We start from the raw sequence: 14,812 nt of genomic DNA on the forward strand, positions 1-14,812 counted from the left end.
TTTCGCTCCAACTCCTCCCCTTGTCATTTCTATATTCTTTGCATGTTGAATAAACATTTATGTTGTTTCCACGTATCATCTCTAATGTCCGCTGGACTTCGGGTTGCGCCGTGTCAGCTGTTTGGGATTCCCCGAGGTAATTTCCCCTCAGAAAGCACTGAGGAGAATCCGGGCTTTCTGATTGGCTACCTGTCACATTCAACAGGTGTAGTTAAAGCTCCCAGTCGGGGAAAACCCCTGATTTAGATCGGAGTGGCAACAACTTCTACCATAACACACCACACAATCTTAGAAAGATCAACGTTCTAAGATTGTCATAAGGGGAAAAATAGGAGCAAAAAATCATGTAGTGTGAACTATTGCATCAGGTAGTGGATGTGCCCATCTTCTCTATTTACATCTAATTATTACTGAATGGCAACATAATATACAGACTTCATAATGTGCACTCTTTTGGTTGAATGCAGTATTTATTTCCACTTTGGCTTTATGTTGTTTAGTTTTTTTTTCCAGTACATTTTTTGTTAATGGAGACTGAGAATCCATTTTATTTTTGTTTTTGGTTGTTTTGTTTATTTTGTTTATCAGTTCCAGTGTTTAGTGTTCTTTTGAAAATAAAGTGTATCTATCTTTGGCAAGAAATCGCATGGATTATTACATCATTTCCATTAAATCAGTGTAAAAAGATCTTCAAACAATATTATCGTTTATCGCAATAATTTTTGAGACAATTAATCGCTCAGCAAAATTTGCTATCGTGACAGGCCTATATATATATATATATATATATATATATATATAGTTCTCTAAATTTACTCATCCAGGTTCATACACTTCCATAAGTATTTTGATAAATGTACCTTAGCAATATCCAGACACAACATGCTGTGGTGCTGGAATCATTCTGTCTGTACATTTGACCATTCTTTTTATCTAAAAATAGAGATCGGTTTGGTTTTGTGGTGCTGGGTTGAGGTTTGAGTCCGTTTCAGTAGCTTAACTTTAACTTTTTCTATCAGCTCCATAATCAGTGTTGATGCTTGTTTGTGATTATTGTCCAGTTGGAATAGGACTGACTGTAAACCTGAAGATAAACTGAAGAATGTATAGTACATCAAATGCCTTTATTTTGCTGGTAGTTCTAAATTTAAGTTGAATTTGAAGCAAGGTCTTTCTTATTTCATGTTAACTGTGAAAATAATTTTAGTGCCTTCATTTTGATGTTGCAAAAGTCTGGGTGAACTGAAAAGGGACTACAAGTGTGTGTACTTTTAGTCATGAAGTTATTAATCTAAAATTGAGTAGAATGACCATCTTAGTCACAGAAAATGTATTCAGTTCACATTTAAAGAAAGAAAGTGCTTTATGTACAGGAGTCGCATAATGTAAGCTATTTATTATACAAACAACCAAATACAGAGGAGAACATAAAGCCTCACCGTCAGAAAGAGCCAGCCCTGGTTATGAAGTGTAAAAACTGCCAAGGTGTCGGCAGATATGTTTCCTCCCATGTAAAACTGGGCCTGATGGCTATCTATGTGACTGCGCACATTTTATGACCTCATTAAATAACCCACTCACTAAACTAGAAGAGTGACAGACCATTAATAACAGGCGTAAACTTCAGAAAATGTATTGTGCTATCTGCGCAGGGCAATGAAGCACGGTTCTGTTGGTAGATTCGTGTTTGGAGAAAAGAGTGAAAGTAGAGGAGAGCTTCAGTGAGGGAGAACATTTTCACAAAGCACTGAGAGGGAGAGACAAGGTCAAAGGTACTTAGCTTTCCTACAAAAGAATTTCAAAAATAGCTATAGTGACCATATCTCCTGCAGTCTTATTGGCCAATTAGTAGTTGAGTCACTATAATTGCAGAAATTTCTCTGCAGAAGTTGGAAAAAGACTGAAAATGCCTTTACTAAGCTCATGTTTATGGAAAAAATTATGTCATAATAAATCATTGCTGTGGTATTTCCTTACTACACATTTGACACAGAATCTTGTGTGATTTGGCTATCACATTTTTTAGACTTGTTGAAAAATTATACCTTACCCCTAAGAATTGATATTTTACTTCTGGATGTTTTTTTGATCCTTAAATATGGAATAGATACACATGACTACACAACTTTGATCCCAGTAGACATGGACTATTCAGCATACATTCAAAGACCTGACAGAACGTGACGTTCCTAAAAATCCTCTTGTCTTCAGGATGAAACTCACACAGCATGTTTTTTTGTACCAGAGCAAACTTTTCTTGTAACATTCCTTCTTAAGTGTTGCAAACAGTGACACCATTTATATATATATATATATAAATAGCGACGCCTGTTTTAAACAAAAGAAACGTTGATCCTCTCTCAGAAAGTTTAAATATGAGATGCAGTATTTATCAATTTGAATTTGTGTGTAATATTGGATAATAATTAATCATGTAATTTAAAAAAATCTAGTTTTATTTTGTTGTAAGACCATTTGACTGAATTATTAATAAGACAGAACTAAAAGTTCTACATAAATGTTTAATGATCATGCTAAAAATTTTGATTGTGTGCATTCTGTTTCCACAAATGAGAATTAACAGTTTTTATACCGAAGCCAACCCAAATGTACCTTTGATGATAGTTTTTTTTAAAAGACTGCTGCATTTTAGTTCTGCAGTTTGGGGTGAAGATTTAGTTGAGCTGCTAAACCTTTTGAAAATATTTAGGACCTTTCTATCTTGTTCTTATTTCCCATCTGTTTCTTTCACTATTCTTGCCCTTTTCCTCTGAATCATGTTGAACAAGCCGACATGAATCCTGTGTGATCCAGCCCTGCTTAAATCTGTTGAAACTCAGGGCAGATTACCTCTCAGTCATGCAGATCACAATCAGCAGAGCGAATAATGTGTTTGTGTCGCTAGATAGCTTGTTGCGCTTTGGGGTATCTCCGTCAAACATCAGTTGTTGAAACATGTTTGACTTCTTCCTGGTTACATGACTTTTCTTCTCCCTGTTTGAGCTTGATTCAGATAGACGAAAAGTGCATTTAGTGCTCTAAAAGGGATGTAAAACATTTGCCTATCTGATGGAAGGACTGTGTTTGAATGGTTTTTTTGTTGTTTTTTTTTTTTTACATCATACAGCAACACAGACATCTATAAATGGTTATGTAGAATGTTTTCCAACCTGAAAGGAAGTGGAAGAGATGGAGGAAGAGATTATTTCTTTGTAGATGAATTGAACTATTAAATAGAAACATGTGAGTTTGTCCATAAAATACCTTTTATCTTTAGTTGAGCTGTAAACAATAATGATCTTCAGCCAGACCAAGCCGGCCCAAGCCTTTGACAGCAGTGCATGAAGTCTCAGTAGAAATGAACTGTCAGTCTTCATGAACAATAAAAACAGCTAATGAATTTGACAACGTTACAGACTCGACCGGCTGAGTTCAGATTAGAGCATAATAAAATGACCAGCTGTCTCACAGAGAGCCCGTCATTTCTGCTCCTCATCAACCACTGTATCTTCTTATTCCAGAGTACAACTTAAAGTATATAATTAAATAACTGCTTGCAAATCTACTGAAGCAATTTACAGTGCGTAGCTGCTGACTGTTTACTGTCTCCCACATACTGGTTCCCACATTTTATCATTGACAAATAATGTTTCACATTTACCCACTAATCATAATTACTTGCTAAATATCTGTCCCCTCCTGAGGAGATTACCAGCAAATACACTGAAGTGTGAATGCTCTCTTTGTTTGGAGAAACACCATACAAAGCAGTGAGTTCTCAGCTGGTTTGGCTTGCTACAGTCACAGGAGTGATGCAATCTGTTTCACCAAGCTACCAAATGTAAGTCACTGAAATGCCTCGGGCAGCAGTAAACTGTTTGTAGCTCTACTTTAAAAATGTGCTGAATTTGAGAGTATAACAAGACAGTGAAACATGTGAAAAGCTTTAGGATGATGACATAGAATAGAATAGTTTTCAAGATATATAAAAATTTGATACACAGTAAGTTTTAAGTTTGCCATTAGTCTTTTACATTTGTGATAAAATGTTAAAACTAAATTCTTGTAGCATTCAGACAGTGTAATTCCTGTTCCAGTTCTGACTAGCATTATTACTTTTAGGCAGATGGGTACTACCACTGCCTAAGCTCGCAGCCCTTTCTGTGATTTTTTTCTACATATAATCTGTTTGTCCTTTTTATAGGGTTTAATGTGTTGAAGTAATGTAGCTTTCCATTACTGGTATTATTCTAAGAACACCCTCTTTCACGCCACTTAAACTCATTATGTCTGTCCTGGGTAGGTTTCTCACTAACAGCATTTCAAGTTCAAACTAAATTCAGTTTGAGTTGAAGATACACAAGTGGTGACTGGAATGGTGGTTGAAATACGGATACACAGTCTGTCATTTATTGAGCTCAGACACTGAAAAGAAAAGAAACAAGTTCTCAGTTCAGCTAATTAAAGACTGGGGAGAGACTGACACCTAATCTATTTATTAAACACAATCATCACTCATCAAGAGACTTTTTATGCTGACAGTGGATACATAAAAATACAAAACCATCATTAAACAACATATTTACTTGACTGAAAAATTCCGCCAATACACCTGTGATCTGGCTGCTAACTTGCATTTTGGTCTCAACCATTAACTTTGGCTTCTTCCTTTTATAATTCAAGTTTCCAGTTGTTTCATGAACCCATGCTAAAATGTATTGCCAGCAGAGAGACGAAATCCACTATCTTCACCTGTTTGCTATCACAAATCTCTCTTGCTTTCTTCACTTTCTTTCTCTTTTTTGGAGAACATACCTCTCACTCCATTCTGTTCTACTGTATATGTCCAATAAACAGCCACACAGCAATTCTACACATTTTCTTTAAAAATGTCTCTTTTTTGCAAAGGAAATAATCTTTTCTCTGTTTACAACAACAGGTAGTCATGCACTGCAATTCAATGCACATCCATCCACATGACATCTGTCTCAAAGACGTGACTCCAAAGACTCTTTGTGTTTTAAAATTGCTTTTTGCTTTGAAAACAATAAAAGACTGATATACTAACGGCTTACCCATTTAAGATTAAATTAGTTATTTAAGTTGTATTCTTGTCTGCTCAATGCATTGTCAAATGACTTTGATTTCCTTGTGTGTGTTTGTGCTTCCTAAAGGTCGGAGGTCATACCATGCTGCCAATCCGCTGGATGCCCCCTGAAAGCATCATGTACAGGAAGTTCACCACAGAAAGCGATGTTTGGAGTCTAGGAGTCGTTCTTTGGGAGATCTTCACCTACGGGAAGCAGCCTTGGTACCAGCTCTCCAATAATGAGGTAAGACAAAGACACTTATTCTTCTGTCTGTTTGACTCCTTCATATCAACTTCTAAACACATTTTTAGACACATATCTAAAGTGAGAATATAATGTGCTCCGACATGAAACCTTTAAAGATAACAGAACGTTGTACACAATGTCGGTATAGATAAAAGACATGTACATTTTTTTTTGTGGGGCGCTATCATCTTAATAAGTGATGACAACCGAGATGTTGTAGCCACAAGGTGTGATGAAACAGCCCCTCTGTAGAAGTACATCTAAATATTTTATTAGTTTTGTGGGGAAGTGTCTCATAGGTATGATTTCATAAATATGTGAGCCTGTGTCTCCTTTCATGTTTTACAATCTAAGTCGTATCACTTTGAAGTTCTTCAAACTGTCACTATGACATTTAACACCTAAAGAAAAGCATTTTTAGACAGAATTACCTTCCTTTGTTGCTCTGCTCTTTCCTCTCTATTAACCATAATCTATTGCATAATCCAACTGAAAATTAAAATCAATTTAGTTTATCTAGTATATAACTCCAATCAACCACAAATATTATCTCAAGGTGTTTTAAAAAGTCAATCATACAGACAAATTAATCACAGACATTCCCAATCGATCCTAAACAAAACAGTCAAGTTAAGTTCAATTATTCAAAATTTCTAAATAGTTTGCCATCTAAAGAACCCAAGCTGATTTTATTGAGAAACTGACTTGTAGCATTCACTCCTCCTGGATGAGCAGTTGTTCTTTCTTCAGTTCAGTGCAACATTTTTATGTTTCAAGGTAGTAAAACTGAGACTTTGAGGTAGGCCGCAGCTGCAGCTGAACTGTTACAGGTGAACTAAAAACAAAAATGAGAATCCCACTGGATTAAAACTTGATTTAATAAAAATAATATGTGTTGGAACTTTTCAGCCTTTATCTAAATTGTAACATCATGTTAAGACAATGGTGCTCTCAACTCCAGTTACATCCAAGAATTAACCTTCACCCCAGACTGCAGTCTCCTTTTACTGTGATGAGCCAGAAACTCTCTGCAGTTTTAAAGGTCAACACCTCTGACCTCAGTCTGACACTCAGATATCTTTTACATATCAGATAGAGTTCTGCTCCTCAATTACGTATCGAATACTTTTTTGCTCATCTAATCTGATACCAATCGCAGAACGAGGGAGGACTCTGTGGCTGATTGCTCACCAAAATGATAACTTTAAAACAGATTAGATCTTTTATATCTAGCAATTTGCGAAACACAGCTGATTCTAGTGGTCTAATGAAAGTCATTAAGTGATATTCACTGCATGAGAAGAACAGGGCGCATTTAATGCTGGAGGAAATAAAAACAAGCTTAGTTATTTCCTAGAATAACAAAAATGCAGATCATTTATAAATGGAAAACAAAAATAAGTTTCTGTGCTGAGGTGAACTTTAGTCTTCTCTTGGGTACAGAAATCTATTCCTTTATTCAACTTAACACTCTGCTGTGTATTTACGTAATTGTTGCTCAAGCAGTAAATTAGGTGCCAATGAAGTTAATGCAAATTTATGTTTGAAGCGCAGACTTTTGCTTTCAGCATCAAGTTTGCATTTTGATAGTTACTCCTCTGCATTATGCTAAGAGTTTAGTGAATTATGTATTCAGTATAGCATTTTTCTTCTATATGCACCTGTGACAAGGTGACAACTTTAGGGCATTATCTTGTTCAGTGAACTTTGCACAGATGGAAATTGCAGAAGTTTGTCTTCAGAGTGGAAGAGATGTTTTCTGTGTCCAGAGAGTTGAACCTTTAATTTAAACCTTTCACAGGTCAGAATAGGTTTGGGAAAATATTTACAGGCTGGGAGATTGTTTTGTATCTAGATATTAAAAACTGACAAAAAGGGAATGAGAACTTACGTTTGTATAGGTATAAGATTTAAATACTAAAAATGAACCACCCAACTTGTGCTGAAGGTAACGTCTCTGTTTCTGGATCTTCGTCTGTTTCTCCTCTGCAGGTGATCGAGTGTATAACTCAAGGTCGGGTGTTGCAGCGTCCAAGAACCTGCCCCAAAGAGGTGTATGACCTGATGCTGGGCTGCTGGCAAAGAGAACCGCACATGAGACTCAACATTAAAGAAATCCATGGCCTACTCCTTAATCTGGCCAAGGCCTCACCTGTTTATCTGGATATACTGGGCTGAACAAGAGGAGGATGAAACGCAGTGTGTGTGCAAGCTGTGTGTGGGGATATATTTAAATGTATATGTGCATTTAAATTTTGCATGCATGTGTATGTGAGTCAAAGTGGGCATTGGGACACTTCCGACTGAAGCGTTTGATGCTCATGCAGGTGGGGGTGTGTGTGCGTGTGTATGTGTATGCAGAATGTGTAACTGTACAGGACGTGAAGCTCACTTTATGGCAATCAAAAAATATTCCTTCAACTCCTCCCTTGATCACCTCTTTCCCACCGACCAACTTCTTCACCTGTGTGCAATCCAATTTGTTCTGCTTCTTCACCAAGGAGACTTTTATCAGGAGTGATTTAACTTTCAAGCTTCTCACTTCTTCTCAGATGCTTTAAACTCGCTGGGGCTTAACTGATAAAATAACAAACAAACAAACTGATGAATAAGACTTGAAATTAATTGACTTATCCCTTTGCTGCCTGTAAGACAACAGGCCATGTTTGAACATCTGGGAAACTCAAGGCGGAGCAGTAAGAGAAGGAGGAGGAATTTCTGGAAGCTCCGACCATTTTTCTTGTAAATAGGAGACTGATGGGACACTTCCGGAGAAACGGCTCTGCGAGATGCCGTGCCGTTAAGACACTGTGTTATCCTCTTTCGCCCTGTCTGTCTTTTTTTCTGTCTCCCTCTCTAAAATGAGGATTACAGTCAGCAGTCAACCAGCAGGACTACAAACGCAACGATTGAGACATCAGTACGCATGTGGGAAATTGAGCGTGACACAACAATGGCCAGAAAGGGAAAGAAAAGTAAACACAATCTCCTTCCTTGCCTGTCTATTGAAATTAAGAGGTGTGTTGAGGAGATCATTTCTGGATGGCCAATATTGCTGATGCACAAAACAATCGGTGACAACACAGATGCAACCGACTACTGTGGTGAAAAGAGATTTCAGACATCATGCTGAGGTACTCACTTTCATGGGTTTGCATTTTACAACTGTTATCTGTTGCATTTTACTTTCCTCAGGCCTGAGATGCAAAGTCATACAGAGCAGAGTAATACGATAACTACTCCACCCCAAACCTCCAAAGCGACAGATGCTCCACTTGTGATGTCAAGCGTTTGTGTCGGAGGTCAATTGATTCATTTGTCCGCAGCTGTCCGACAATCGCAAAATCACAGTGTTGGGGGAGATTGGGGGTTGGTGTGTGGAGGGTTGGGTAGCGTAAAGGCTGCTGAGGGAGTTTGGGTATCGAGTGGTCAGACCATGGTCAAATGTGTGGGTGACTGCATTGTAGAAGGTGTGGTTCATCTGGTCAACCCCTATTAAATCTTCAAAGCTCTCAGCACTCAGACATTCTTGAAAACCACATCTGCGTAAGAGGGGGTGCGCACGAGAGCACACTCACACATCTATGGTATACCTCATCCCGTCATCCCTGCATCCCCACACACCCACCCACCCCCACTCACTGAAAGACACTCAAAACGGCCGAGAAGGAAATTGAATTGTACATGTTTTATTATTTGAGCGGTGCAGTGCTTTAGCCGGGCCCCGTCCCCTGTAATGGTGTAATGTATATTTCATTACAGCTAATGGGCTCCATTAGCACAGTCTCCTCACAGACATTCAAGACTTATTGTTTTATGGCCGAGAAGAAGGGATGGAGGGATGGAAAGGTGAAGGAGAAGAAAACAGTTAGGCTCGCCGGATTTAGGAGCGGCGACGCGTAGGAATACGGGCAGATGTATTAATGCGTCCTGGAAAGCAATTGAGTGGACTACAGAGGGGAAGCAGGGAAGTAAAAAGAAAGGGACTGGAGACAGACTTGGCAGGATGAAGGAGGGAGAGAAGTGAGAATCTCCTCTGGGAAAAAAAAGAAGTGTGAACATCCATCATTACTATGGCCAGCAGATGTTCTGTAAGCCACAACTTCAACTTTACGCTCCCTTCACATTCCTACAGCTGCCTTCAACCACAGACAGTACACACAGCCACACACTTGAATGCAGGCCAGGGTTTCTGCAGGGTCTTAAAACGTTATAAAGTCTTAAATGTATTAGTCCTAAAATTTCTTTAATGAAGTCAGATTTTCCATAGGTCTTAAATTAAACACTGTTTTGTCTTAAATGTAAACCTTCATTCATTTATTGTTTCCTTAACTTTCATCAGCTTCTTTTATCATGTGGAAATGTGTAATGTATTTGTGATTGGTTGTCTAGACTGTGTTATTATGCCATAATAAAACTTCAAACCCTATAATGCAGGACAGCAATAAGCCCTATGGCAAGGAATTTGTCCTCAGACATTCAGCCTTCCTCCTAAACCTGCGGCAGTTTTATGCTTGTGAAATTTACCTTTGAACTTATAATTTTATATTTAGATAATTAAATGCAACTGATTTATTTTTGTTTGTTAGTATATCTGTAGTAGTACCAAGTTATATACTTGATATTTAAGAAAGAAATACAAAGCAAAATCATTGCATAAAGAGAAAAGAAAGAAAGAAAATAAAACAAATAAACCAAACCTAAAGCATAATAAAATGACTTGATAAACCTGTTTACTGTCAAGGTTTTAAATTATGTACCCTGAATAGCAACTCAGAAATGATCTTGGCCCAAATATTTCCATACTTTTAAGACCAATAACAAGATTTTAAAATCTATTCTTTTACAAACTGGGAACCAGTGCAATGACTTGTGATTTTGTGTGATGTATTAAATGTTCCTCTGTTGGTCAGGATTGTTGCCTCATTTTTAATGAGCTGCCACTGACTAATTTTTTAACAGAGACCAGTAGTGACAATTAAAGTTACCCAGTGTGTTAAAATGTAGATCCGAGTCATTAATGATGCTTAGGTTTGTTGTACGCTCTATGATCTTTAGCCGATACTCTAGTTAATTGTTGACCACTAATCTTTTATTTTTGGGACCAACAGCCAATTTACTGATTTGCTTTAATATAGATACAATTCTGACTACCACTCATTAAAATTATGGACACACTGGCTTTAAGCTTATGATGAAATGTGGTGATATGATGAGACACAAAGCTGTGTGTCATCAGCAAACATTATGGTAAAAACAATGTTTGATTAGTTTACAATCTGAATCAGGAATGGGAAGGAAGTAGAAAAGTGGCCTAAGAATAGAACCTTAATGAACTCCACTTGTCCACTTGTGATCTTTGATTGCAGATTTATAATTAACAAATGAAACAAAGTCATCACAGTCTGGTGAGTAACATCTGAACCAATCTAGGAAAGTACCAGACACACCCGCCTACTTTACTAGTGGATCAGTAATGTTTGGATCAGCTGTGTTAAGATCCAGTAAAACAACAAACAAACGTCAGGCACATTGACATTTAAAAGCTTCACTAATGTTCTCTCATTGCTGAGGTGTGATCAAAAACTGGACTGGTATGAATTAAAGAGATTGTTTTAGTTTTATCAACAATGAACTAATTTGTTGCTGCTTGCCAAAAAGTCGTTAGGCCAGAAACAGAACTGTAGTTACTTTTTTATTGAAGCATCCACACTCAGCCTTATAAAAATTGGTTTGATATCTGAAGCTTTGAAATAATTTTTATGAAGGTTACGGTATGCTGTAGGAAGGTATTTGAGGTTTATAACAATTGCAAAGGCACTAAGGTAAGATACACATTTATGTTGACAAATTTAGATTTAACTTGTTTATACTCTGAAGTACATTCAATATAAGTTAGGTTGTTTTTCATATACATCTTAATTTAAAATCATAAATGACTTGAAAAGGCTAATGAAAGGTCTTGATACTTGCAGAAATCCTGCTGCCTCACTCCTCATACATATAGTATGTACTAACAAACTGAGAATAATCTGTAACGATCTATCACACATCTTGTTAAAGCAGAACCACTTCACTCCTCCTACAGCTCTGCTCTGGCTTACAGACATACTGTAAATACAGCTCACATGCATGCAAGAAAACACATGTAACGTTTGCTTTTGCATTTTACTTGTGCATATTTTACTCTTTACACACATATTTAAAAGTCATTACCAATGCGATTTCACTTACGGTCATTTTGATTTGATGTAGAGATTTCATTTGGAATAGTAGGTCTTTATTTGTTATTTAACTGCAGCACTTGATGGTATTGATGTTTGTGGATTTGATTTCCTGTTATCTAATTTATAAACTTGTAAACCTTTTTGTACGTTTCTTTCTATTTTTAGGGTTGCCTTTTTTGCAACTGCAAACTGAATTTGAATTTAATGATTATGTTTACACAAATGTGTAAGATAATCTTGAGTGTGTGGGTATTTTTACATCCCGTTCCTTCTTGATAACAACCGAGCCTGTCCTCATGGACACTGTTCACTGCAGCAGGGATGGATATCTCACCACTCTGTCACATATGTCGATTGAGTTTGACATTTTGCCAAAATTATTCTCACCTGTCAGAATAACTGCAAGGGTTAATGGCTGCAGCATTGACAGCGCATGCTAACAGGGTTAAAAAGAAAAAAATAAATAAAAAAATCCGTCCCTGCTGAAGCACACCAACCACACTCAAAACAAAACCCGACACACAATATCTCTGTGCAATAACAGAGGGCAGGGTGTGTAAGCTGGAAAAAACTGTGAAAAATAAATACAGTGCGTACGGACACTTCTGATGTCAAAAGAGTAGCGTACACTGAAGCAGCTCCCCAGCTCCCAGCACTGTTTCTGCACTTACCTGCTGTGTTTGTTTCTCTCGTTTTTAATAATAATGAACTGCGTGACGTTGGCAGGGGTGATGTTTTGACAGCGAGAGATGGAGGAGATGGGTCTGCACAGATCGGCAGTCTTTGCACCAATGCCTCTGATCAGAAAAAAAAACCTGGAAAAAGTAAAAACAACATCTGCTGTGTGAATGGAAACCTCAGACAGAAGGGACTGACAATCACAGACTTCTCTACGCTCTCTCTCTCTCTCTTTATCAAGTGACCTACTGTATAATAGATTATTCAACCAATTTTTCCTCTTCTATGCTGCCTATACTGTATGTGATAGTCTTAACCTCCGGTTCTTAGAAGTGCTACTTTTGTCCTTTTTCTTTCTTTTTTTTTTTTTTTTTTGTAAAATAACAGCAAGAGGAATGAACAAGAATTTATGTAAAAAATGTGAATAAGCTGCTGGAAGAAATAAGCATTGTTAACTGGTGTGTGCCAGACTGTGCCAGTATTTAGACTGAACTGTTTTACTCTTTTATGTTTGAATCAAGGGGGTGCTAGTTGGGTAGGTGAGGCTCAGCCAAGACAAAAAAATGACATTCAGTGGCCCCAGGGAAGCTGTACAGCTTTTGATTATTCCGTTTCGGTGAGTGTGTGTAGGGGTGTGTGTGGGCGTGTGGGGGTGTGTGTAAAAAGCTGGCTGATTTGCACCATTCAGACTAAATCCAAGCTCAAATGTCATAAGACTCAACACAGGAAGCAGAAATTGATTTATTGTTGCTGTATGCCAATTTCATGATAAATAACTGCAAACCATCGCATGGAAATGTGGTTGTTTTTATGGCAGCTATGATTAATAGAATCAGTCGTACCCTTTTTTTTATAAAAGCTCAAATTTGCCTTCTTTTTGCCTCGATTTATCAAAGCCTGGGTTTCACACTAGCATATCAACAACAGTACCTAGAGAAATCTTTCCTGCCCCGTTGCCTTACTTCAATGTATTTTTGGCCAGACTCTGTGACTCGGGGGTGCATTTCCAGTACAATATATGTACTTCACAACTTTAGAAATGTTTTGATCCACATCACATTTAATGCTCCCACACCCCACTCTCTTTCTCACACAACCGTGACATCAGACTTTGATTTAATCGAACTGAAATATCAGAAAGGTCATCTCTCAAATTACTTTTGTGCTTGGATGCTCTGGAGTACCTAGAAGAATGTAATGCATAAAAACAGCTTCTTCTTTTTTTTTTTTGGAGAGAAAGGGGAAGATCTAACCTGTGATTTAAAAATAGTCTCTTTTTCTTGTTCTATGGTTGTCTTCTGCACTTAAATTGTTTTGCTGAATCCACAAAGATATGAAAATGGAGGAATGCAACTATCAAAACACTGACGTCAATTCTAGTTAGAGACTGCAAATTCAAACTACTTGTATTTTTTTGAGCAAATGGGTAATTAGTGCTCCCTCCCACACACACACCTACACACCAGAGAGAAGCTGGACAGATTATAGTGGAGTGATGGAAATAATAATATAATATTTATTCATGATGGTGAAGATGATGATGATGATGATGGTAATGATTATGTGACCTTTTTTCTGAAGGTGGACCAGTCTGTTGTGATACAATGTAATTAATAAAACCTGTTATGTCACATCAAACATCCTCCAGGTGAATGCGTGTGTTTACGTGTGTGGTTGAAGCGGACCGATTATGTCAGGGGTTTGGTTTAAGTTAAAGTAAAGTTTAACATAAAAATAAATAAATGTACGTATTTATTAATAATAATAATAATAATAATAATAATAATAAGATGTGTAGAGACACAGTTCTGGGCTGCAGGTGCACTGGTCTTAGCGTGATATGTTTACATAGTTTTTGATGCAAACACATCAAAAAACACATTGATATGTGACTTTTTCCATGGCCAAATGATTACACAGCATATAATTATCAACAACTGAGTGATTTTTTTTTTTTTTACCCGATCTTTACTTGAAATTAGGATACATGATTTTTATTTGTAGATTTTTCTAAATCAAACAGGGTCATAATTATACAATTATTCAAATACATATATACATTCACCCCTGGTAATATTTAGATAAATTCCTCATAGAAAGTTCAATTTTAATGCTCTTTGCCTTCGATTAGCATCTTGCATAATATTTGGCCAATCTTCCTGACAGAATCAGTAGAGTAGATTGAAATTGGTGCTTTTTTTTGGTACAGACTATGATTCCAAGCTTAATTTACAAATTTTTAACATGGATGAGATTTTGTGATGGGAAGTCTGTCATATAAACTTATTGTTAGCCCCCTTTATTTTATCTTATTTTTGGGATAAATGTCCTGTTATTGTGTCCAAGTAAAAAGCTGTAAAAAGGACTTAATTTAGCAACTGCCTACATAGAACCATTAAAAAAAAACACTTAAATACTCAAATTTATATTTTATTTATGGCTATTTTGAGTGTTTTTAAACTTCTGACTCATACTTTATAAAGTTTAGATAGCACAAAGATGCACTCTAAGTGTGAGACAGGGAAATAGAGTCAAAGCTACCTCTTTCAGTTTCTATTAATCCCAACATAA

At 37.0% G+C, this 14,812-nt stretch overlaps 1 protein-coding gene across 4 annotated transcripts in view; it reads left to right on the forward strand.

The window, feature by feature from the left end:
• ntrk2a (neurotrophic tyrosine kinase, receptor, type 2a) overlaps positions 1-13,883 on the forward strand; it is a 106,461-nt gene extending 92,578 nt beyond the window's left edge. For all 4 annotated transcript variants that reach the window (XM_028032919.1, XM_028032921.1, XM_028032922.1 and 1 more), the window contains 2 exons: positions 5,175-5,333; positions 7,329-13,883. In XM_028032919.1, the coding sequence (XP_027888720.1) occupies positions 5,175-5,333; positions 7,329-7,514 (345 nt within the window). In that variant the 3' untranslated portion in view covers positions 7,515-13,883. The remainder of the gene's footprint in view (positions 1-5,174; positions 5,334-7,328) is intronic.
• The last annotated feature ends 929 nt before the right edge of the window (positions 13,884-14,812 follow it).

Source organism: Xiphophorus couchianus, chromosome 12, assembly GCF_001444195.1.
Source record: "Xiphophorus couchianus chromosome 12, X_couchianus-1.0, whole genome shotgun sequence".
Classification (NCBI taxonomy): Eukaryota; Metazoa; Chordata; class Actinopteri; order Cyprinodontiformes; family Poeciliidae; genus Xiphophorus; species Xiphophorus couchianus.